The sequence below is a fragment of the Haematobia irritans genome, chromosome 1 (assembly GCF_050003625.1).
Source record: "Haematobia irritans isolate KBUSLIRL chromosome 1, ASM5000362v1, whole genome shotgun sequence".
In the NCBI taxonomy this organism is placed as follows: Eukaryota; Metazoa; Arthropoda; class Insecta; order Diptera; family Muscidae; genus Haematobia; species Haematobia irritans.
Window position 1 is genome coordinate 100,434,473 of NC_134397.1, and position 25,990 is coordinate 100,460,462.

Here is a 25,990-nt window from a genome sequence, read left to right on the forward strand (position 1 = left end):
ACAGACAGAGCATTCTCAATTTCCCCCCATTTTTGCTTTGGAACCATACCGTCCAATGCTCCTTTATTAATGATAGCCATCACAAGGTTGTCTTTAGCAACTGAGGCAAACAATCTTTGGAGGATGGAAGCTCATCCGGTGATCGTTCCCTTTTTCCAGCCTCAAGAATTCCTTGAGCCCATTTTCAGGAATCGCTTCGTTTAGCCGACAGCGTGCTTGGGTCGACTAATCCTAACTTCTTTAGGATAAACAAAGCATTTCTGCATTCCTTGAATCTTTTTCGTGATGGATTACATCCTTTTGATGTTGTTACCTTAGAAAAGGTTCGACTTGTCAAATTGTCGCCACCTGTCGACCCGTCTACAGGTCGACTAATTGGGCTTAACTCTTGGTCATTGCCCAAATTTATAACTCCAGTCGATACCCGTCCACTGGGCCCTGAAGTTAGCAACCCAGTGGATGACTTTGAATTTCGCTGCATGGTGGCTTAATATCCCACCACACTTGAAATTCTTAGTAGGTACCTATTACGATGAGTTTATCCACTATTAAAAAACACGTCCGTTCCGTTCGAGGGTTGAATAAGACTCCTCCCCAACCTTGTGGAGAATTTTCCAGCTGCCCACCATTAACATGGATTCAGTAAGGCACACATTACGACGACAGCCTTACATGCCATTTCGACACATATCAATAGGGGACTTAATCAGCCCAAGCCGTGTCATAGGACGGTCCTCGTGACGCTTGACCTATCGAAAGCGTTCGATACGGTCAACCATGCCACATTATTCGAGGACATCGAGAACACGTCCCTACCGCAGGAACGAATCGTTCTGAATTATATGTGTCGACGCCAGTCGTACGTGGAATTCAGGGACAAGAAGTCAAAACCCCGTAGAGTTAAACAGGGAGTTCCCCAGGGCGGGGTGATATCTCCGACACTGTTTAACCTCTACCTGTGCTCGATTCCACCCCCTCCTGACGGCGCACAATCATGACATCCGAGCCCATTGTTGATGACATTTGCGATCGATTAAATGTCTACCTCGCTGATCTTACCAGTTATTTCACTGCAAGAAATTTGAGGATATCTCCCACCAAATCCTCAGCCACACTATTCACTATATGGACGGCGGAAGTACGCAGGCAGTTGAATGCCACAGTCGATGGCGAAACAGTTTCGACAACATATTACCCCAAGATTCTCGGGGTCACATTCGACAGCCTTTATAAGTCGTCCGCCCATGCCACTGTAATTTGTGAAAAGCTCCACGGTAGAAACAAGGTCCTCAAGTCGCTTGCCGGCAGCACTTGGGGTGCGGACAAAGAAACCTTGTTAACTACATATAAGGCAATTGGCCGGTCAGTGGTAAACCATGCAGCGCCAGTGTGGACACCTCAAACGAGCGACACGCAGTGGAATAATATACAGACCTGCCAGAACGCTGCCCTTAGAACCGCAACAGGATGTCTCCGCAGTACAGCCCAGGATCACCTTTATGCGGAGACCAAGATCATCCCAGTGCGTCGACACAACTACATGTTGTCAAAGCAGTACCTCTTATCTTGCCATCGAAGTTGTCATCCGAATCACCATCTTGTGGATAGACAACCTCCACCCAGGAATGTAAGGGTTGATCTTCACCTTCTAGAGCACGAGATCCAGCGTTACAAAAGAGAGCCTCTAGATCAGGCAGCATATCAGACAGGTCTGAACAGGATTCATGAGGATACTGTAGCTGAAGCGGTGAGAAGCTACAAGGTTAATCCTGTTCTCGGAGTCCGACCGCCGCCCATAGCACCGGAGGAGAAAGACCTCCCAACTAAGATCAGGCAAGTGCAGCCGCCTCAATTCATACTTATCAGTGATTGATAGCAGCGTAGCTGACGTCTGTCCCATCTGTAATCAAGGGCCACTTGACACTCGTCACCTTTTTGCTTGCCCAGCTAAGCCTATCCGTCTCACTACCAGATCACTCTGGACACACCCCATCCTTGTCGCAGAGTTCCTTGATCTGGCTACCAGCTGAACTACACAAGCATAGAACAAAATGGATGAAACTACATTAAAAACTGTTACAACAACAACAACTACAAGGGATGGTATTCCACTGTTTTGTCTGCTTTAGTGGACTACAGGTATATATACATTGATACTGAAATCACAATATCTCTTATGAAATATTCTTCTGTAAAAATTGTAGGTATCGTTTCTTGTATATTAATGTTGGGGCTCCTAGAAGATGCAACGATTCCTCCATTTTTGAAAAAAGTAGTTTATATCGCGTGCTTACCGACGGCCGATTAAAACAAAACTCAACAATAATTAATGGCAGAAATATACCTACCTATATAATAGGCGATTCAGCTTTTAAACATACGGTTTTTAATGAAACCCTATCCATTTTCAACAGAAGCATTTTCTGAAGAAAAATGCTTTAATTACTGCCTTTCAAAATGCCGTCGGGTTGTTGAAAATGCCATTGGTCATCTTAAAGCTCGTTTTAGACGCATTGGAAAAGGTATTGACAACAACCTAACTAACATGAAAAAAATGTAAAGGCTTGTTGTTGTTTACACAATTTTTTAAACGAGAAAAATGGCAGTATTAATGAAAAATGTTTAGAAATGGAGGACCGCGAAATGACAAACAAAAAATCTCAATAAGCTATGATTTCAATATACAAGGAAGAGAAATGGGAAATTTTTTGGCTGAGTATCTGATGCAAACAGAGAAATAAATAAAAATATACACAAGCAGGTAATGTGTTCAAGTTTTAAAAGTGGAAATTAAAAATAAATATGCAAAAAATATAATATACGTGTATTCTTTGCAGGCCATAACATAACATGGAATTCGAACTATACATTCAATGAGAGCATTTCTTGTACAATATTACATAGTTTTTATTTTGTTGTTAAAACAAAAAGCTTAAACAAAAATGAAATTAAAAGTGTATTCAAATTGCTTTAAATAAAAAGTAGAAGTACTGAGAACTATTTGTGTTTCACACAATTTTTAAGGATAAATATAGATTTTTATAAATTCAATACTCTAATATAAAATACAAATACTCTAACATAAATGTTTTTAGTTTTCTTGTTTTTAAAACAAAAATATTAGTCTAAAAAAATTAAATGTATATTTTAATTCTTAAGCACACTATTTAGGAACGTTGTTAAAATAAAATATAATTTTAAATAAACATTCAATATTTAAAATTAAACTCTTTTCATTAATTTAAAGCAACAATTTCTTAAAACAGCATTCCTCTCTCTTTCAATTTCATTTTTATCCCAGATGCAATTGCTCCTTCTGAATTTTCAGAAGTTCTTCATCGATTTTTTTCTGTCTTCGCATTCCTGTCGCAAAATATTTTCCGTATTTTTCATCACGGTGAGAACATCGTCGTAAGTGTTTTTCCTTTTTCTCCGAGGGGCCTTTTGAATGCTCGGCGCAGAAGAGCATTCAGATGGTGACGACGATGTTTGCGCCCGCTTAGCTCTTGAAACTGGTGGTTCATCTACCGTCTGGGAGAATAGAAATTCATTTTCGTAATCTTTGTTGCATGGCAAGTGGACTAAGACACCATCCCACGGCATGGAGTCCTGGGGCGTAGATGGGGGACAGTTGCTGCAGACTGACAGTTAAAGGGCCCAGTGGGGATAGCATATTAGAGCCACCTTGTCTTGGGTGCTACACACGGCACCAGATTTGCCGTTGCCTCAAATGAGGTTAATATTGGTTAGTTATTAAATTGAATTATTTATAATTGTTTTAATTTTTGGGGGAAATTTATTATGATTTTTTTTTGTTTGGTTCGACGCAGTGGAGTGGCCGACCGAACAGGAAATAAAATGTGAAAGTTGACAGGTATTCGGGCAGGGTTGACAAAAGTGGTGCCAAGTTACAGAGTCGTATGCGGTGGGGTACATACAACACTGTAAAAGCGAATGGGCCTGTTGGAAAGGAAAATGGAGGGTAAACACGAAAATTGTTGCTAGCTATTGATATATAGGAAAGTAAATAAAAACAAACATGACGGGAACAAAAATGGGGAAAATGGCTGGAGCGTCAGGTTGGGCCATATAAAAGGGCTAGACGCCATATAGACGATCATTCTCGCCAGTAAACTTAGTCAGTGTCGGTGACAATATTTGTGACCCAGTCCAGAAGAAGTATCAACTCTGGTTCATTGGTGCCAGAGGTGAACCCTGCCAACATTTTTTGAATTTGGGGGCGCTTCTGAGAATCCCCAGTACGTCGAAAACAATCATATACGATATCAAAAACTCGTCGGAAAAGCGCCGTCACTATTGAGAAGTTGTACCACGCCAAGTTACTACAAAAAGGTTTCGCATGAGTGCAATTATTAGGTGCCTTTATAGATCAATTTAGAGCGACGCCAATAAGAGACCCTCCAAACAATCAGAAAAAGCACATTTTAAGATAGTGGTAAAAGAATCATTGTGGTCGAGTAAAACACGTTTGTTTAGATATTTATTAATTTGATTAATCATTTACAAATTCTTAAAAATATAACATTTATACCACTATCACATCACATTTAACATAATTTTTTGCATTAATGATGATGTAGAGTTACATGTAGCAGCGTCTATCAGCCAGTGTTTTTATTCGATGGAGGCAGCGTGTCTGTAAAATATTTGAAAAACAATCACTTTATTCCATTTGGAAAATCAAAAATTGTTCACCAATATACCTTTCACAATTTTAAGCGTAAAATCTATGTTTTCATAACTTTATTTTCGTTTTTATTTAAATAAAATATAACAAGCTGGTTGCGCTTGGCGTTTCACAAAAAATAAAATGGCTTTTGTAAAAGTAGTGATGGCAAAATACATGTATGAAGTACATTTTGTACTTCCTGCCAAGCCGCGATTTATGCAACAAAGTGGCAGCAGTTTGATGCTGGAAAATAAGAAAGTAAACGATTAATTACTGGCGTGAAAATTCACATGAAATTTAAATATCAAATATAATAGTTTTATTATTTTAAACATAAAAAGGGAAAACATATAATCTACAAAATTTAACATTTTTGCTAACAGAAATTGTTGAATATATAATTTAGGCTTAAAATTGTTTAGTTACATATATCTTTTTTGGTAGTTGTTAGGGAATTGTAAATTAATATTATATTCGTTTAAAGGATAATTAATACCAAGTAGGGAAGCGTTGAATTTGTCACAAAGCGTCTAGACAGTAGAGTTAAAATTTAATTTATTTTGTTCTTTTTGGGATCGCTAAGTGTTAAGATCCCCCAAACTTAATTAAGAGAGCTCTTTTAGTTAGGAATTCGTGATACAAATAATTTTTGCGAGCCGTTAAAGGGCTAAAAAAAACCAAAACACATCTGGAGTTTTAACATATGCAAATCTGAGCCAATGGCTCACTTTAATAATTAAAAAATTGGTGTTAGTTGTTCAATATTTTGTTTTGTCAGTGTCAATATTTTGTTTATAAAAAAGAGAATTTTTAAAGTTGTTGTTTTATGTCAATAGTGATAAGTTTTTGAATGTTTTTAATAATGACAAAATAAATATGTTTGTAATGTTTTGTGAAATCGAAATTATGATGTGTTAGTCTTGTTATTATGAGGAGGTGAACTGAGTGGTAAAGGCATGTGAGGTGAGTGTGTGGGATAAGGGGTTCTTGCAAAAGTAAGGTAATTTAGGACAACAAGAACCATGGAAGGGAGGACAAAGTGCGGGAGCAAAAGATCAAGCTCCCACCGTCAAATAGTGTATTTCGTGTTGATAATCGTTTTTTTTTTGTCTGTTTGATATGTCAATGTTTTCAATTAGTGTTCGTCCCTCTGGGCTAAGGTTGGTGGGTTGGAACCGTCTGAGCTATGTGCCGCGAGCTGTTGGAAGCCACCTTAGCGCCATTATATGGGGTCACGCAACAGTATGGCGCCCAAAGAAATGACTGAAACCCAAGCCAAAATGGCGACAAAATTTGGCTTGGGTAGCAAAATTACAATAATTCAGTGCAATAACATCTACGTACTAAGCAATAGAAAATAGGAAAAAATAGTGAAAGGGAAAAATCGCATTTTCAGAAATCTTTCTAGTGTTGCTGCCACAATTTTGAAGTGAATTGGGATTTGTGCAATATTAGTTATAGTTTTATTTGAGAATTAGGATTTTGCTCTACATGTATATAGATTTCTACACTGATGGCTCCAAATTGGATGGACAAGTGGGGTTCGGAATATATTCTAATGATCTGGAACTTCGAATAGCGAAAAGATTACCTAATCACTGTAGTGTTTTTCAGGCTGAAATATTACCAATAAAAGAGGTGGCGAATTGGCTGAGAAGTAATGTTCCAAAAAATGTGGGCACTAATATATACTCAGACAGTCAACCTGCAATAAAATCCTTGGACTCTGTGTTCAACTCGAAAACGGCCATCGACTGCCGCAAATCTCTCAATGAGATGGCTGAGCAGTACAATATTCACCGAATATGGGTGCCTGGCCATAGGACATACCGGGGAACTGCGAAGCGGATGAGTTGGCAAGGCTAGGGACTTCCAGGGGAACTAGAATTTGTTGGTATGCCCCTAGGTACCTGCAAGCTCATGCTGCGTGAGAAGGCTGTTATGATGGCAAATGTTCGATGGGAGAATTGCAAGGGTTGTAACGACACCAAGCAAATATGGCCCCATTTCAACTTAAACCGCACACTAGATAATGTCTTCGGGTCGGGTCGTTGCCTGATAGGCGATTTTGCAAAAACTATTGGCGCGAAGTATAATGACTATTGTATGAGCTGTCATGATGCGGAGGAAAAAGAATCAATTAAACACCTCTTGTGTGAGTGTCCTGCATTTTGTGTAAAGCGCAAGCAACTTTTAGGAGCATATAGCTTCAGATTACTGGCGGATCTGGAAAACGTTAACTAAAGCAGTCTGCTAATGTTTTTGGAACAATTTGGTTGGTTCAGCGAAGAAAAATAATCGAGAAGGTTCAGCGGTTATAACTAGAAGTGCCCATATGTAGGTTAGGTTAGGTTAGGTGGCAGCCCGATGTATCAGGCTCACTTAGACTATTCAGTCCATTGTGATACCAACATTGGTGATCTTCTCTCTTATCACTGAGTGCTGCCCGATTCCATGTTAAGCTCAATGACAAGGGACCTCCTTTTTATAGCCGAGTCCGAACGGCGTTCCACCTGGCAGTGAAACCACTTAGAGAAGCTTTGAAACCCTCAGAAATGTCACCAGCATTACTGAGGTAGGATAATCCACCGCTGAAAAACTTTTTGGTGTTCGGTCGAAGCAGGAATCGAACCCACGACCTTGTGTATGCAAGGCGGGCATGCTAACCATTGCACCACGGTGGCGCCCATATGTAATAGGTACTTTTAGTTAATGTGGTATCACAATGGACTGAATAGGCTAAGTGAGCCTGAATCTTAATCGGGCTGCCACTTTAACCTAACCTAACCTACATGTCAAGGCATATTAATTAAAGGTAAAGTCACGAGCAAACGTGTGTACCCCCCCATGATAATTATAATGTCAAACTAAAATGGCAGATGACTTAAGTTGACATTTTGTGTATGTGTAGTGTTGTTTTCAGCCAACAATTGTTTATTACAAAGAACAAAAAGTGATTTGTAGTTAAATATATGCCTAAGGCAGACATCAATACAAAACAACAACAAAAAATGGGGCGAAATTTTTCCGCTACATAAGTGAACGGTATCCTTGTCTCAGTGAATTGGCCTGGGAACAATGCGTAAGTGTGGAGTGACATGTAACAAGTTGGAGGAAATAATTATGAGCTTCTTGTGTATTCTATTTAGGTTCCCGATTTTGATAATCTTTATTTGGATATGAATGGCATTATTCACAATTGCTCCCATTCCGATGATACAAACATCCCTCTCAACATAACAGGAGGATATGTTGAAGGACATATTCAACTATATTGACAAGTTGTTTTTTCTAATTAAACCACAGAAATTATTCTTTATGGCCATTGACGGCGTGGCCCCTCGTGCAAAAATGAATCAACAGCGTAGTAGACGTTTTCGTTCAGCCAAGGAAGCTGAACTTTGGAATGATTAGCACAGAGCCTAGGTGAAGTGAGAGAACACGAACGATTCGGTAGCAATTGTATTACACCAGGAACAGAATTTATGGATCGTTTGCATGAGGCATTGCGCTATTTCATAAAAAATTATTGCTGATCCTATGTGGCAGAAGTGCAGAGTTATCCATCAAAAAATTTGGAAGTTCTTCCAAAGGCACAACTTTAAAAGAACTTCCAGAAGATGTACTCCCAATGATGTTCTTCATTTTAACTACACAGGAAGTTCTTTTCATTCAATTTTTTATAACATGGTTTATTCATATTTTTAATTGGTAATGTTAAATTTTTTGTTTCAAATTGGTTAAGAACTGTTTAAGAATTCATAAAATGGTACAAATTATTTAAATTTTGTCGAAAAAATGCTAAATTCAATCTGAAAACATTATGAATTTTTGAAAATATTTGAGGTCAAACGTTTCAGACAAGCGTTAGAATCCATTAAAAATTATAAAAAATCATAAAAATTATTTATTATTTATCTTTACGATATTATGAGGTATTGCTCAATTCAATTCTATTTGTTTCCGTGCAGATTTGTCCAATAAATAGTTATAAGACATAAACACATTGTCTACATCTTCAATCTATTCTTTGGCTCCATAATATGGACACATTTTGAGTTTTTACCTACTTTAACCAAGTCTTCAATGTCCATTAATCCAGATCATCTTTGCGCGATTCCACACGATGATGAAATGCACAAGTTCTTTTTTGGACTCGCAATCGACAAATCGATCTGTGTTTTATTTGAATTGCCCTGTTCTCGCAATATCTCGGGATATATACACAATTGATCTCTGGATCCCAAAACCACCGCTCTCGTAAATGAGAAAGATGTCCGCTTTAATTCTTACATAGCTTGCGTTAGTTGTGAATGGGTACCTCAAGTACCCAGTATATATATTATTTTAGGAAGACCCCAGATACCACCCTTGGGCTTTGCACGAGCAATCATTTACAGGTGCTCCGCCTAAATAGGATTATTTTTAAAATAATTGGTGGCGGTGCTGTTTGTTGTATTTGCATCTTCATTTCCTCTTTTCGGGATTGCAGCCATTCCAAAGATGAACATAAGGTTTTACCGGTTCCTATGAGAAAGTTTTTGTTTTATTGGTGGTTACATTGTTATACTTTATTTTATACCCGTTGGGGATTCCAGAAAACCATTTGATCCATCTCGTAGACATATGATGACCTTTTCCATATAAGCTCTTTGAACTTCATAGGGATCCCATGATTTATTGCTATTACATCTCTTAGATTCCTTAATGTCTCAATTCGTACACTCGAACCATAGTGTTTCAGTTTAGCAATACATTCTTCAACATTTATTTGCCTTATGCCTCCGTCATATGGCAATATATATGTAAACAAAGAATGTAAACAAATCTACTAAACGTAAACAAAGCCTTTGACAAGATGAATGTCGATATTAGTCACCTGATTGCATGACTTTACCTGGATTAATATGCCTTGCCTACATGTATATGAGGTCTGTGCAATAGCTTGTTTCGTTTATTGTATAACAAAGATTGTATTGTCAATGACCTGTGATTTTGTTTGTTTCAATAGTGTAAAGTAACGTCCATAGTGTTAGAGTTTTGGAATGGGGAAGTGCAATAACTGACGGGATTCCCAAAAGTGGAATGCGTCTGTATTGCCGGAGTCAGGAGATATTTTTCTTGAAATATATGCATTCGAGAAAATGCCTTGGCGACGTGAACTCTTTTCTAATGTTTGTTCAATCTTTGTTAATGTCCAGTCTTTCGACACACTATTTGCGGTCCCAAATGGGTCACTTATTTTTTTTAATAAACAGAGAAATATTAGAAAAATTCCACACTCCTCACATCACATAGCCTTGAAAGTTAACACTCAGTAAACCTCCTCTAAGTAAATGTCTGTTTGTCAAGTTTAAAATCGCAGTCAATTTATTCATTTTTCAAAACAATTTTTCTTTGTTATAGTTTACGTTTATTAATCTTTTTTTTCATTTTTGTTTTATTTTATTTTATGTTTTATTTTGTGGTGAAGGTTTCTTTTTGTTTGTTTTTATTTATTTTGATTTTTTGTTTATTGTGTTAGTCATAAGTTTTATTTATTTATTTTTTTTTTACTTTTATTTTATGTTTTGCGTTCTTATTGAGATTTTTGTTTGTTTTTTTTTTTTTTTGTCAATTATTTTTATTTTTCTTACTCCTTGCGCTCATTTTTTTTTATTATTTTATTATATTATTTATAATTTCATTATTTGGTGTCATTGAGTCAAATTTTTGAGTTTCTGAACGCACTAAGTTTCTAGCATTTTGGTTTGTGATTTTAAATGAGTTTTTTTTCGGACGGGAAGAGTCGTAGCAAGCGAAATCGATTATCTGCCTTTGACGTTAGTCGCATTTGGCAAACAATAGAGGAAATGGTGATTCTGGGCAACCAGAATCCAACGAAATTTTGCCAAACCCTCGTCGACATCTCCATCGGGCACAACTACGGGGAATTCATATAATCAAGTTGTGCCTAATATATACCAAAACGGATCGAATAGGGGAATTAAAGTAGAACGTTTTGGAATCAATTTCAATGGAAGTCCAAATGGCCTGAGTGTCGATGATTTCATATACTGCCTTGAATACTTCCAGAAACACTACAAACTACAATGGGAAGAGATAATGGACGAGATACATATGTTATTGTCAGGGACGGCTCTGGAGTGGGTTTGGTTGCAACAGCGCAATGAAACAGTAACCGACTGGCCGTCGTTGAAACATGCTCTCTCGGAGAGATATAAGACTCGGCGATCATATTTCGAAGAGATGAGAGACTTGTTGGAGAGGAAGCAAATGCCTGGAGAGAGTATTAATGCCTATTTTCACGATCTGAACATAATGAGGTTCAAACTCGAACGGCTCGTAGCAGAGTATGAGATGATCGGTTTAGCGAAGAGGAATTTGAGGAAATCGTTATCAAGTATTGTCTACTCTATGAACGTCTCGTCTTTGGAGCAATTGAGAATAGAGTGTTTGGAAGTCGAAAAGACATTCTTCAAAAGGGAACAGCCGTCTATTCCTCCTAGTTCGCACCGAACAATGAGGGTTAACGCTCTAGTGGACGGAAGTGAGCCCTATGAGGTTGTAGAGGAGGATAGCGTAGGAAATGTAGAGGCTATAGGGGGGATGATGTTGGAATTGCCAAGTCCCAGGCCACATCTTTAGGGTAGAATTACATACCATGCGTTCAATGCGTATAATGCGTCCGATTATTGAAGAGTTGAAATTTCTATTTGAAATCAAAAGCCCTAATAGTCTGCCGCAAACAGAAAAAATCAACCCTTCCATCAACGCACGGATTGACGCATGGTATGTAATTCAACCTTTAGGGATTGTCCTTCGACCCAACGTAATTGCAAAGCGGGAAACTCGAGGAAGAACATGGCAGTAGCAGGGAACCATCGTTCGGAGCCACCCGCATCGAAACCGAAACAGTAAACACTACATAAAACGAATATAGACCAAGCTACACTGCCATACGACATTATCTGCCACTGCAGACCTGAAAGGAAATTTATGAAAAAACAAGAAACCAGATTTTAGACGAAATTACAGAAGAGAAGGAAAATCAAGACCCCATTGAAATATTAAAAATACACAATCCTGAAAAGGCAAGGAAGATATCCGAAAGGATTTTGAAGCTCAGAGAGAGGCAAAGGGAAAACAAAATTTTGAAAAGGAACATTTGTGAGGCAATTGGGAAATTTAACGACAAAAGAGATATAAGGCCTTATGCGAATGTGAAAATTGGAGACATAGAAATTTGTGGGCTTCTCGATTCTGTACTTATGCCCTGATTTGGAGCAGAAATTATATTTAGGTGTAGATTTTTGGAGAGCTTTCGATTTAGCTCCGGACATATTCTCAATACAGGAAGTCAATTTGGATCTTCAGAAAGAGATACATGGGCATTCGACACAAAAGGATATGAAAATGCACATTCTATCTCCAGAACAGGAAGCGGAATTGAAGGAAGTGGTTAGGATGTTTCCAACGTTTGAGGAAAAAGGTTTAGGATGTACATCAATAGAGAAACATGAGATAAAGCTCATAGATGGTGCAATCCCTGTGAAGGATAAACATTATCCTCTATCTCCAGCAGTTCAGGATATAGTTTATAAGGAAATCGACAACATGCTAGCGCTGAACGTAATTGAGGAAAGTAATGGACCGTGGAGTAACCGAACAACTGTGGTACGAAAACCAGGCAAGAATAGATTCTGTCTTGACGCGAGAAAATTAAATGCGTTGACGGTGAAAGACGCGTACCCATTGCAAAATATTGATGGAATTCTTAGTCATATAGACCAGACTTATTATATAAGCAGTGTCGACCTGAAGTACGCGTTTTGGCAGATAGAATTAGAAGAAGAGGCCAAACCTTATACTGCCTTTACGGTACCAGGTCGACCACTTTACCAATTTAAAGTAATGCCGTTCGGGGTGTGTATCGCAGCCCAACGGCTTTGCAGACTAGTGGACAAGGTAATCCCGGCACGACTTAAATCAAACGTTTTTATCTATTTGGATGACTTATTCATCATAGCAGGCGATTTTAAGACACATTTGAAAATCCTACGTGAGGTAGCTGAATGCTTAAACAAGGTAAACCTACCAATTGGATTGAAAAAGTCGTTATTTTGTTTTCGGGAATTGAAGTACTTAGGGTTTATCATAGGAGGCGGAACGCTTAAAACGGATCCGGAAAATGTGCAAGCGATACAGGAAATAAATATATCCCCGGGAAGTTAGAAGTTTCTTGGGCACAGCAGGCTGGTATAGAAGATTTATCAAAGATTTTGCTTCAATATCAGCCGCTCTGACAGACACTTTGAAAAAGGGTAAGAAGTTTTCAATAACACCTGAAGCGGAAAATTCATTTAGAATACTGAAACATGCGCTGACGTCTGCCCCAGTACTCAGACATCCTGATTTCCGGAAAGATATTTTTATTCAGTGCGATGCCTCTGATTATGGAATCGGAGCAGTACTGTTTCAAAAGAATTCAGATGGTACAGAGAACCCTATTGCTTTCTATTCACAAAAACTCAATTCGTGCCAAAAAAAAACTATTCAGTCACCGAAAAGTAATGTTTAGCGGCAGTATTAGCCATAAAAAGATTCCATCCATATGTAGAGATGATAAAGTTCACTGTAATTACAGACCACGCCAGCTTGAAATGGCTAATGTCACTGAAAGACCTTAGTGGACGCCTGGCTAGATGGTCATTACAACTTCAGGCTTATGATTTCTCGATAGAACATAGAAAAGGATCAAAAAATGTTGTAGCTGATACGCTGTCAAGAATGCCAGTAGAGGAAGGAATCGAAATAGAGGAAGTTGAATTGGAATTGCTCGACTTTGAAACGACCGCTTTTGAGAACGAGGAATACAAAGACATACGTGAAACTATAGAGAACAACCAGGTCCAACTGCCCGATCTTAAAGTTGATGGCGATAAAGTTTTCATTCGGAGAAAGCCTACAGTTGAGTCAATAGGGGATAAGGAATGGAAAATATGGATTCCGCAAGAAATCACACATACACTCATAGAAAAACCTCATGATAATATGATAGCAGGTCATGGTGGTATCGCAAAAACATTAGAAAGGCTCAAAAGATTTTATTACTGGCCTAAAATGGCGACTCAAGTGTGACAATATATTCGTAATTGCCAGGTGTGCAAAGAAGTGAAGCCTGCAAATCATACATTACACCCTACGATTGGAGAAGTTATTTCAGAAAGGCCATTTCAGAAATTGTACATAGATTTCCTAGGAAAATATCCGAGGTCAAAGAATGGAAATGCGTACATTTTTATAGTGGTAGACCACTTCACAAAATTTACCTTCTTACATGCCATGAGAGAAGCAACTACTCAAAATGTCGTTAAATTCCCAGTACAAGAAATTTTCCACAAATTCGGGGTGCCTGAGACAATTCATAGCGACAAAGAATTTGAGGAAATGATTGAGGCATATCAGATAAATCACGTGAGGACTGCATTTCATGCACCTCAATCGAATGCTTCCGAAAGAGTCAATCAATCGGTTCTGGCAGCAATACGGACCTATGTGGAAAATGATCACCGGGATTGGGATATGTACTTCTCAGAAATAGAATGTGCTCTGAGGACTGCTGTCCATTCTGCCACTGGTGTAAATCCATTTTTTGCCTTGTTTGGAAATAATATGTACACCAGTGGGGCAGACTAAAGATTAGCGAGGAAATTACATTCATTGACGGACCATCAAGTGCAAAATCTAAGCAAAGGTGACAAAATAGAACTTCTTAGAGAGAGCATCAGAAGTAAGATGTACAAGGCATACGAAACAAGTGCGAGGAGGTATGATGACAGAGCCAGAAAAATCAAATTCATTCCAGGACAAGAGGACTATCGTCGGAATCATGCCTTATCCGATTTTAAAAAGAATCTAAACGCCAAGTTGTGCAAGAAATTTTTAAAGTGTAGGATTGTTAGAACAGTTGGAAATAATATGTATGAACTGGAGACACTTCAACGCAAACCGTTAGGTCGGTATCATGCCAAGGATATTAAGGCTTGAAAATCGGTGTAATGACAGTGTAATACGGAATGGAGATATGTGTGGGGAAATTATGTATCAAGCGTCCAAATGCATAGTGATCGCCTGTCAGTATACTAAGTAATTTGCCACATTTTAGGCTTATTTGATAGGTGCTACAAATGGTTCAGGACAGGGAACCGTCATCAGGGCGCTCCCTTTTGGAATGAAGCGAATGTTACTATGACCCGCGACAGGTGCAGTGTCATGATATAGATATTTCAGCGAAGTGTGAGAAAGTTAGCTTAATATATGACAGGACGAAACTATGTGGACTGAAGCCCGACTAGAGGTATCTCAGGGTGTGGAAGTTCCCCACGTTGTAATATCTCGATACGTGAAGCGATAGAGTGAGAGAGAACGTTTATTGGAATTATATGGCGACTTTAGTTTAGGCAGAGGTTCACAATCTACGAGATTGGTAATATAATTCAGTCCCACAGATAAATTTTATTTTGACTTTTCAATTAGCCACTGACAATATTTTCGACCTTTGTTTAAATTTTGAACTCTATTGTTACACCGGGAAGAAAATTGACAAAAATTCTTTTAGATGGAAGGTTTGATCGAGTTTCAAGAAATATACAATTGGTATTTCAATCGATTCAACTTTTTTGTATTACAACAAGGATCAACTACGAAAAACTAAGATCAATTTTTTTATTGACTTTCAATTAATGTTTTATAGTGATACTATCATTTCTGCAATTGAAGGCACCTCAATCAGAATTTAATAGAATCAATTTTTTTGTGTATGTATACGGATTCAACATTTTTTTTTCGCCCGGAGTTATAAATATTTGTAACACTTGTTTTTTTATTCTTCATTTAAACGTTGTCGATTTTCTGAATGGATTTAGAATTGGTTTCCTTCTGTACCGGTAATCGTTCCAAGTAAGGATACATATTTTTTTCAGTGTAGTGACCATGTAAAAAGATTCCCAGGAATGATTAAATGCGACGACGGATTATAATGACATTTTTTTGTCAGTGTAGGTACGGATTATGACATTTGATGAAGATAAGGATTTCAAGACGAAATTATTTCGAAATTATTATGAGTTGAATACAATTAATTGTAGACTACGACGATCGATATGTTTGTAATGACCAGTACACTTGACTATTAGATTCATTATTTATACATACATTCTTGAAATTCTGACATAGACCAGATAATCACCTTCCAGATTTAAAACTTACCAGATTTATATCCTTTGGATCGGCCGACACCCTATTCACAATACATTTCCAAAATCCACTTTGGCTGGATTTTGAAAACCATTTCCATCATCATGTGAACATAGTTTTTGTTTTTTGGTTCCAGGGCACACCACTTTAGAGAAGTCAGTGGTTCTTTTGTTCACAAGAACAATGAGTTAAAAGTACAAATACATTTATGAGGACTATTTAAATTTAAAATACTGAATCGAAAAGGGCCAATGAATTGTTTGCAATAAATATTTTGTTACTAAATTAATTAATTAAAATGGGTAACCATGGAAACCAAAAGGGTTTTCTGTTTGAGAATTGAACATAGTACCCAGCTTTATTTGGGAATGTTGATGATCAATGTGGTCATGGGGAACATAATAACATTGGAATTGGGCTTGATTTCAAATATGCTACAATATACTGCAAGGGTGGTAGGTGGCAACACGGTTGGGAATAATGCGCTTTACAAACTATCAGCTATTCCAGACGGTATGTCGGTGTTTGTAACGAATCTTACGGCGTGTCGGCGATGACTAAATAATCGGCAAATGTGTTATCGATCCCATAAACATGCAGCAGTGTCGATTATGCCTTCGGACTTAACTTATAATGTGCACAATATATGAGATATATTCGACACGAGCACTGTCGTCCGGAATAAGTGTGTAAATATAACCATAGCGATAGGCGGTAGGCGAACACTTATTTACGTGTATTTCTTATGGGAAGCCCAAAATCCGCGACGGAATACCGTGACGGCTAGCGGCGTGTCGCTAAATTAAAACTTATTCTAACTCCTTGGCGAAAACTGGTATAGTGTTGCCATCGCTTATCAATTTTTTTAACTCACCACTAGGAATTGCTGTTGCCTGGACACGTGTAGATAACTCAACAAATAACAAGCCATTGTATGTTTTTATTCAACTTCATTGTTTAATATTGTCAAAGCATGCTGTATTGACAACAAAAACGCTAGGAAACGTCGTCAAGCTTATTGTATTTGCCGTTGCGGCAAAAATGTTTCGCCTATCGCTATGGTTATATTTACACACTAACTGATAATCTGTAAAGCGGATAATGAATGAACGAAGTAGAGTAATGGTTAACCACTGGCAGGTATTCCTTAATTTGCTGCACTATTTTGTTTTGTTTCTACTACACCCTCAAAAAAATCGCTTCTGTAACATATACTCCCAAACATATTTTGCTTCAAGCATATACATTTTTGGGTATTGCCCAAACATTTATATGTTTGATTTCTTCCAATATATAATATGTTTGAAAGCATATTGTTCTAAACAATATAATATGTTTGGCTAGTCTAAGTTCCAAACATTTTGTATTTTTCCATCCAAATTCAATAATGTTGCTTCCAAAAAACTATGTGTTCTTATGTGAACATATAATATGTTTGGAAACATTTTGAACCCAAAAATATTATATGCTTAGAATAATTTTCTCCCAAAGAAGATTGTGCTCAATTTTTTTTTTCTGCCTAATTGTATATTCCCTCACATTTTTCTCACTTTTTCTGTAATACAAACATTTTAGAAGAAATTATTATATTTTATATTTTTTTTTAATTTTACCTTTTGCCGGAACAGCGGACCACACAGTTGGTAAGCCAGCACACTAACCACTGGCCTACGTAGCTGTTATGGTCATCAAGAGATAATTATCGTTATATTTATATAGCATAGCTTGCGGCGCCCACGAGCCGATGCAAACATAACATTGTTAAACATACATTTGTTGGCAGCGTGGATCAGTGGTTGGTCGTCCGCCTTGCGTGACAGGGGACCTGGGTTCGATCTCTGCTTCGACCAACAACATTTTTTTTTGTTTAACATATATTCCAGATACGTTCGGAAGTTCCCGAAAAAGTGTTCAGCATTACATACTATTATATTAAATTTTTACTACGAAATTGTAAAGTGTGTTTTATAAAAGACTTAAAGTCAGAAAAGAAAAGTGCTTGATATAAACGAAATGGACTGAGTTCAAATCAAATATTATTTTTTTATAGCAACAATAAAAATTGTGTAACAAATAAAGGTTTTTGTATACAAGTTTAAAATTTTCGAAGAAATTCAAAAACTCTTACAAAAGAAGAACGTGAAGTCGAGTATATATAAATATTTTTCCATCGAATCCTAAGATTAACGATAACCATTCAAAAGCACATTATATTTAAATCCTAACAGTATTTAATTTTACAACAGCACATAAATTTATTTTGGTGTGAACAATTGTTTGCTAGCATGTAACACCATTAATTTAGAAATACAAATAAATATGAATTTTTATTAACGAATAATTTTGTACTTAATTTAATTCAAGCAACAATTGAATAAGTTTATTTTCTTTAAAAGAAATTATTAAAGAAAAGTAAAAAGGTAAACATGGCCGTTTTAACGCGATAATACCAATTTATACACGCGTTAATAAATTGGTATTATCACGTTAAAACGGCCATGTTTACCTTTTTACTTTTCTTTAATAATTTCTTTTAAAGAAAATAAACTTATTCAATTGTTGCTTTGGATCTTTCCCCACCATGTTATAATACAATTTACCGGAAAAAGTTGTAATGTTATTCTGGTTTTGCCGCTAAAATGAGAAATAATTTTAGCGGCAAAACTCGAACTCAATGTCCACTTTTATTTTCGAAAAAATCCGTCAACTCCTCTTGGACTACTCATTAATAAAGAGGAACTAATCTTGTTTTTATAGATCTTCATAGGTCGATACTTTCAATGAAGTCGTGTTGTCGTTATAATTAAGTGATTTGACTTAAAAATGGGTATCATAACATAAAAGAACAAATTTTGGACTAAGGTCAACTTGACTTTAATAATTCAGAAAAATTCTTTAAAATTAATGAAACTGTCTTTAAATTTGTTGCATTTTTGCATCTTGACTACAAGGCAAAAATCATTCAAAATAGGATATGTTTTTCAATACTTTATTTTAAAGACATTTTTTACTTGAAACATAGCATACTTTCTACTGGAAGTCTTGTTTTTAACGGACATTTTAAAGCATATGAAAAAAGCTAAAAAAGCGAAAAATTGAAATGTGCTTCGTAGAGTCAAGTACACAAAACCCCATTTAAAAGAGAATTGTTTCTTAAAAGCATCCTTACTTGTATTCTCCGCTTCTTTGGTTCGGAATCAATATCAAAATTGTTAAAGTGGAGACACAATCTTTGGAACCGGATATGCTTTTTGTTCAGTGTATAGTGCCGTTTCGTTAGTTTTTATGAAGATCCCTTTAATTACCTTTGTTTGAATATTTTGACTTACTCGTCCTACGTTCCGATTTGTTTTGACGAAACAAAAAAATTGTGCCCGTAATGCGAAAATGATAAACAAAACTCATGCTCTTTTTGTCAAATATATTTTATCTTGGTTCCGAATGAATTTTCTCTCCGAATACTCATTTTAATATTTTACTTAAGCATATACAATTTTTGGCGAAGTCTTATATCACAACATATATATGTTTACTCATAATATGTAAATTTATACTTGTTTATATTCACACGTAGTATTTTTCCTATATTTAATGAAATTTTCTTTGTGTATATATATTTGTAATGCGCCAATTGGTTACTTTCATTATTTTAGTTCCAGCATACACTTTGTCTCTCCATAGACCAAGAAAATATAGAGACATACCGTGATAATTCACAATGATTTTGTTTATTTGCAGTGCGCGTCATTCCACTCAATTGTGCAGTCAAGTGACTCAATTTCTTTTTGGAAAACGGGAATTACCGTACAAATCAGTCAATTCGCGTTAAGAAAAAGGTGTGGATGTACAGAAATGTATACACACAAAAAAAAATTTTTCTGATTCAATCACCAAATTAATTGATCCAATTAATTTTTTAATTGAAATGTCTTCAATCACGAAAATGATAGTATCAATCACAGTTTTAATTGGGCATAGAAAAAATTCTTGATTAAAAAATTAATTGATTTTTTAGCAATTTTCAATTAATTTTTTAATTGATTCAATTAAAAATTTAATTGATGTTGATTGCAAAACTCAATTATTTTATTTTAAAAAAGGTAACTATTTTTAATTACTTTCTGAATTGGCTTAGAGTTTTTATTTGGATTAACAAATGATTGTTTGAAATACATTTTTAATTAAAAAAAAATCAGCACTTTTTTAACTGAATTAGTCTTCCGAATTTGATTAAAAAGTTAATTGTATCAATTAATTTTTTAATTAAAATTTTCAATCATTGACTTAATTAACTTAATGTTTCTATCATGATTAAAAAGTTAATTGTATCAATTAATTTATTAATTAAAAAAATTTTCAACTTCAATTAACTTTTTAATTGGAAATATTTTGGTGATATTTTTTTCTGTGTATGCTTTTACAATATTTGGTGTTTCATCAAGAAAACAAAGGAGTGAAAACAAATTAAAGCCAAATTAAAAAAAATCACTCAATTGCAGACGTAAAAGAGCCCTCTACGGCGTGCAGACAAACTACAGCGCTGTGAATTCACTTGAGATGTCTATACCTTCCTTGGTCTATGGTCTCTCTTTGTAAACACATATATGTTTATGGGCTATTTCTAAATTAATATATGTTGGAATCCAAGCATATTATATTTACAAACATTTTATGTCCCAAACATAATATGTTCTAACATATTAACATATATGTCCCAAACATATTATGCTAGTTTATGAACATTATATGTTTGCACTCAAAAATATTGTGTTTAAAAATTTGAGTTGCAAACATATAATGTTTATACCCAAACATATGAAAAACAGTCTTTTTCGTCCGTGTAGAAATAGTCAATTTTTGATTGTTTATATGCTTCGGTAAGGAAGTGTGGCATTGGGCGAAGGGAAAATCCCCAGAAGTCGGAAGGGAAATTAATGAAAATAATGCTGAAGCCTTGACAAATCAATGGGGAATGGCACTGGTGTGTGTTGAAGAAAGGGTGAAGCATGATGATGGCTTTCATTGACTATAGGTATCTTATGCGCTTTACAGACTATCAGTTATTCCGGACAACAGTGCTCGTGTCGAACATATCCCATATATTATGCACATTATAAGTTAAGTCCGAAGGCATAATCGATACTGTTGCATGTTTATTGGATCGATAACACATTTACCGATTATTTAGTCATCGCCGACAAGTCGTATCGATCCGACACACTGATTCTTTACAAACACCGACATTCCGTCCGGAATAACTGATAGTCTGTAAAGCTCATTAGTCATTGTGAACGTTCTACACCGAAGACGATGGAGATATATTTTTTGATGGTGGTTTGTAGGCTGACAGATACCTATGTGCCAAGAGGATGGATGTTTGGTAGACGGAGCAAAGGAAAGATTGCTTACGAGTCAAATCAATTAATGACCGAATAAATGATAACCCAGTATATAAAGAAGAAAAAATTCCGCAGTTAAACCAGCGCTAAATTTGACTTATTTTTATTGTGAATGGATTATTGGCTAGAAGCATAGACCAATTAAAATAGAGACATACCTTGATAATTCACCATGGTGTTGTTTATTTGCAGTGCGCAGTCATTCCACTCAATTGCGCAGTCAAGTGACTCAATTTCTTTTTGGAAAACGAGAATTACCGTACAAATCAGTCAATTTGCATTACAAAAAGATGTGGATGTATAGAGTTTTACATGTTTTTCCAATATTTGGTGTTTCATCAAAAGAACAAACGAAAGAAAACAAATTAAAGCCAAATTTAAAAATCACTCAATTGCAGACGAAAAAGAGCCATCTACGGTGTGCAGACAAACTACAGCGCTGTGAATTCACTTTCGTTGTCTATACCTTCCTTGGTCTACGCTAGAAGTTGATTTGGTTATTGGTGTCGAAACTTTCCACTGCCATATAAAATATGCCTGTCCTTAAATATGTCTCAATCATGTTATGAACTCAATTTGGGGATAAGGGTAAATAAACGCACACGTATGTTCATATAAACGAACACAAAAGAAAATATTCTGATGATTACCCAAAATAGTAGGAATGTTTGTATGGTTCAAATGACCATGATTTGAGTAGGTCAGTAAATGTGCCTGATTTTAAAAGCGCTTTGTCGAAATCCCAAAATGTGGAGGCAACCCACTCGTAGTTATGGATATGGACAATGCGATGTTATGGAAATTAACAATCGACGGACACATAGAAATGGAGAACTTCCGTGAAATAGATAGGAAAACCGGTTGTGACAGAATAGAAAATTTTTCGAAAAGGGTTTTTCCAAGAAGGGGAATGAAAGGTGATAATAGAAATATAATCACACTATGAGGCTCCAAATACTGGTCATCCGATTTAGTAATTTCTCAAACACTCATTGTATAAATTTGGATTCATGCAGTGGCCAGACTGGTGGCAACACGAATGTAGTATGTGGTGGTATTAGAGGTTTTCCTTTTTTTGTACACCACTATTGTAGACGAGATGGATATACCCATGGCTGAATAAGGAGGTTGAATAACGATAACAAAAACAACAAATTTCAATATGTTGTTTACAATTTTAAGAAGTCAAAATCAGCTGATAAAAGAATCGTATGGCATTGGTAAAAGTGGCAATTATTTATTCTTTCAATTGTCCTGAAACAATAATTAAAATCCAGAGAAAAATAAAGGTTCAAATTTAATTGCGTCACCTATGAGTGATTGTGAAGTGGATAATTCATCCGATGAACGCCGATATGAGACAAATAAGACTATAATACCCACCAAAGTTAAGAATGGAAGTCAGTCAAATGGATCTTCGCCATCTACTAACAAAAACAGTTTATGATGCAGTTTAAAAGCTGATGTGCGTGGTATTTTGGGTCTGGAATATGTTATCAAGATACTCAAGTCATCTTTGAACAATTCTCCAGCTATGAATGCGCGAGTTTGTTTGAGATGCATTTGCTATACAGTGTCATTTGGAGAGCTGCAATCACCATAAACATATGATATTGACATCTTAAAATTTTGTCGAAATAAAAAAATTGTAATCATATGGGCCCATGATTTAACCTTCTTGTTCAGCCATGGATATACCTATTGTGGACGGGGTGTTGTGACGGTATTGAAATTCGGACGGTATTGAAATTGTGGACGGTATTGAAATTCGGTAAAGTGCTTAAGTAGCGCCATCTCGCGCTTACCATTTATAACGATGAGGAAACACATTGCAATGAGTATTTATACTCAGTGGCAAGGGGAAGAAATTCCCACAGCAAACCAACATCAACAAGTATGCCCTGCAGGCAACAACAAATATGACCAATTGAATGCCCAAGTACATGAACGTAAGAGACAAAGATTAGAAATTGCATCTACCCCAGACATCGTAATTCCTGACTTATCAGAAAAATTAAAAAGATATAAACCAACGGACCAGAACAGGTTTGGAATTTTAGAGGTATTAGCCGACGTTAATATTAAAAGCGCCAGCACCAGCTCTCAACCTCCACCAAAAAGAAAAAACAGTAAGAATGATGATAATAAAAACTTAGGAAAACCAAAATGGTGCCCACCCATCTTTATTTATAATGTCGACATTAAAACACTGGTCGATACTTTACGCAACACAATACCTACTTTTCCGTTTAAAGTTAAAAATATAAACAAAAATAAAAGTAAACTTTACTTTGCAGACATAGCTGTCCACTCTTCAATGATGACAATATTAAGAGAAAAAAGTATCCATTCATATTCATTCACCCCAAAGGAGATGAAACAAACTGCATTGGTGTTGAGAGGACTCACTCCAAATACTGAGATTGAAAATATTAAATCTGAATTAGACACCCTAGTACCTGACACAGTGGCAAATATTGTCAAATTTACAACAGCAAATTCTATAAAGAATAAAATTGACACCGGTCTTTTTCTTGTTTCACTTCTTCCAGGGAAAAATATAAGCGATGTTTCTAAAGTCACCGGCTTACAAAATCAAATTATTGAATGGGAAAAACCTAAGAAAAAAGGAACTGAAATTCAATGTCGCAGATGTCAAAGATGGGGTCACATTTCACGTAACTGCAATTCTGGTTACAGATGCGTAAAATGCGACCAAAATCATAACCCTGGCGAATGTCAACGAAAACGAGAGGACAATATGGAACCGTATTGTAATAATTGCGAAGAAGCTGGACACCCAGCTAACTGGCGTGGATGTCCAACGTACAAAAAATACGCCGCAGCTAGAAGGCAAAGAATTGCCAAGGCTGCGGAAGAACGCACCATTGCCAAAAATAATGTACAAAAGGTTATACGTTCATCCAATGTCATCCCTGATCTAAGTTTTGCTGATCTATTCCAATCACGCTCAGTGCAACACAGCGTAGCAATACCAAAACCGCCATCAATCATCGAACAATTCATGAAATTGAGTTCCTTTTTCTCGAACCAGAAGAACTGACAATTGAGCAAGAGGTGAATATATTCCTCTCTGAATATACAAAAATGCCAAAAACTGAAGCGAAAAAAAAAAATAAAATCTAAATATGGACCATAGATCTATAAATTTATTAACATTCAACGTACGGTCACTGGTTGATACTAGTAGACAAATAGATCTTAAAAATACGCTGTATCACAACAAAATAGATTTTGGATTTATTCAGGAATGCCATCTGAAACGAAAAAGGGTAAAAATAGAAGGATACAATTTTATATATGACAACTCACCAATAGGTGTCGCTGTTGTCATAAAAAATACAATCCACTATGATAGAGTCTTTTTAAACGACGTGGGAATTAAAACTTCATTAGTTAAAATTGAATTCTTTTTTAACAACATCCGAAAAAGATTCTTGGTTGGCTCAGTGTATATACCATGCAATCATCCAGTACAAATGTTACAATCCGACATGGAAAAATTACTGCAATTATGCACAAGTTTTGATGCCTTCATTCTCGGAGGAGATCTCAACTCAAAAAATCCACACTGGGGTGATACCCTCGAGAATGCAAATGGAAATTTTCTTCTCAATTGGCTGGAAAATCATTCATTGGAAATTGTCAGACTTTGTGATTCTTCGCCATCATATCCTAATGGTCCCTCATATCTTGACCATTTCTTAATCAGCTCACATCTAATAAATATAAACTCATCAAACTATATGATATCAACTTTACCATCCTTTTCAGATCATTTTCCAATAAAACTTGCCTTAAAACTGGAACACTCTGGCCTTCTTTTAAGAACTCCAGCTACAATTACATCATACAAAAGTACCAATTGGAACAATTTCCGCGGTGACATGAATTCAGCTTCAAGCCGTCTGCTACCTCAGCATAATAACAACCTGGAAAACATTGAAATTGATTCTTTAATAGACGAGTTCAACAAAAGTTTTCAAAGAATACATGATGCTCACTCTCAACAAATACTAATTAACAACAATAAGTTCCCCCTGTCAGAAAGGACGAAAAAGCTATTTAAAGTGAAACACATCTGGCAGAAGCAATTGAAAAACATCTTCCATCGTACTGGGAATAGAAGAAGTAGCGAGTACATTATTATTTCTAAGCAAATACAGCTATTACAAATTATCATAAAAGAATTGGTCAATATTGAGCAGGCTGAAAAGTTTAAACAAAAACTGCAAAATATAAAGCCTGGTCGGTCCGCCTTCAAAGAAATTTATCAGATAACGGGGAAAACAAAATCTCCATTTTGTAATCAAATTACAATTAATAACGATGTCTCCACTATTCCCTATGATATAGCGAATCACTTCCAGCAATATTACTCTACAGTCTTTCGACGTACAATCCCTCTCAATCCCGTACCGGACCTCGACACAAAAGTACCCGCATATATCGGGCATACAACACCTCATATATATACATTCAATGAAGGCTTCAACGCATCTCAAAACTCCGACAATTTTCATTTTACTAATACTAGGCAGATCGAATCTATTATCCAGCGCATAAACAATAACAATAAACAATAGGATTTCCAATTTCATTATCAAAAAATTCCCTCTAG

At 36.2% G+C, this 25,990-nt stretch overlaps 1 protein-coding gene and 2 long non-coding RNA genes across 3 annotated transcripts; 1 reads left to right on the forward strand and 2 right to left on the reverse strand.

Moving 5' to 3' along the window:
* Nucleotides 1-4,484: 4,484 nt before the first annotated feature.
* On the reverse strand, nucleotides 4,485-17,102 carry LOC142240572 (uncharacterized). The gene is made up of 3 exons (XR_012723318.1): nucleotides 15,962-17,102; nucleotides 4,725-4,933; nucleotides 4,485-4,657 (listed from the first exon to the last, which is right to left on the reverse strand). It is a non-coding gene; the product is annotated as an uncharacterized LOC142240572 (long non-coding RNA).
* On the forward strand, nucleotides 7,463-8,593 carry LOC142221506 (uncharacterized). Its single transcript, XR_012718073.1, has 2 exons — nucleotides 7,463-7,772; nucleotides 7,840-8,593. It is a non-coding gene; the product is annotated as an uncharacterized LOC142221506 (long non-coding RNA).
* Nucleotides 8,650-9,627, reverse strand: LOC142221505 (regulator of telomere elongation helicase 1 homolog). Its single transcript, XM_075291260.1, has 2 exons — nucleotides 9,273-9,627; nucleotides 8,650-9,217 (listed from the first exon to the last, which is right to left on the reverse strand). The coding sequence occupies exons 1-2, from the start codon at nucleotides 9,331-9,333 to the stop codon at nucleotides 9,081-9,083; spliced, it is 198 nt and encodes a 65-aa protein (XP_075147375.1). The 5' UTR covers nucleotides 9,334-9,627; the 3' UTR covers nucleotides 8,650-9,080.
* Nucleotides 17,103-25,990: the final 8,888 nt, after the last annotated feature.

Excerpts from the sequence above, each read along its gene's own strand:
- LOC142221505 (XM_075291260.1), bottom strand. The coding sequence starts at position 9,333 with ATGGAAAAGGTCATCATATGTCTACGAGATGGATCAAATGGTTTTCTG. Across the intron at positions 9,218-9,272 it reads TTTTCTGGAATCCCCAACGG|GAACCGGTAAAACCTTATGT; the intron begins GTATAAAATAAA and ends ACTTTCTCATAG.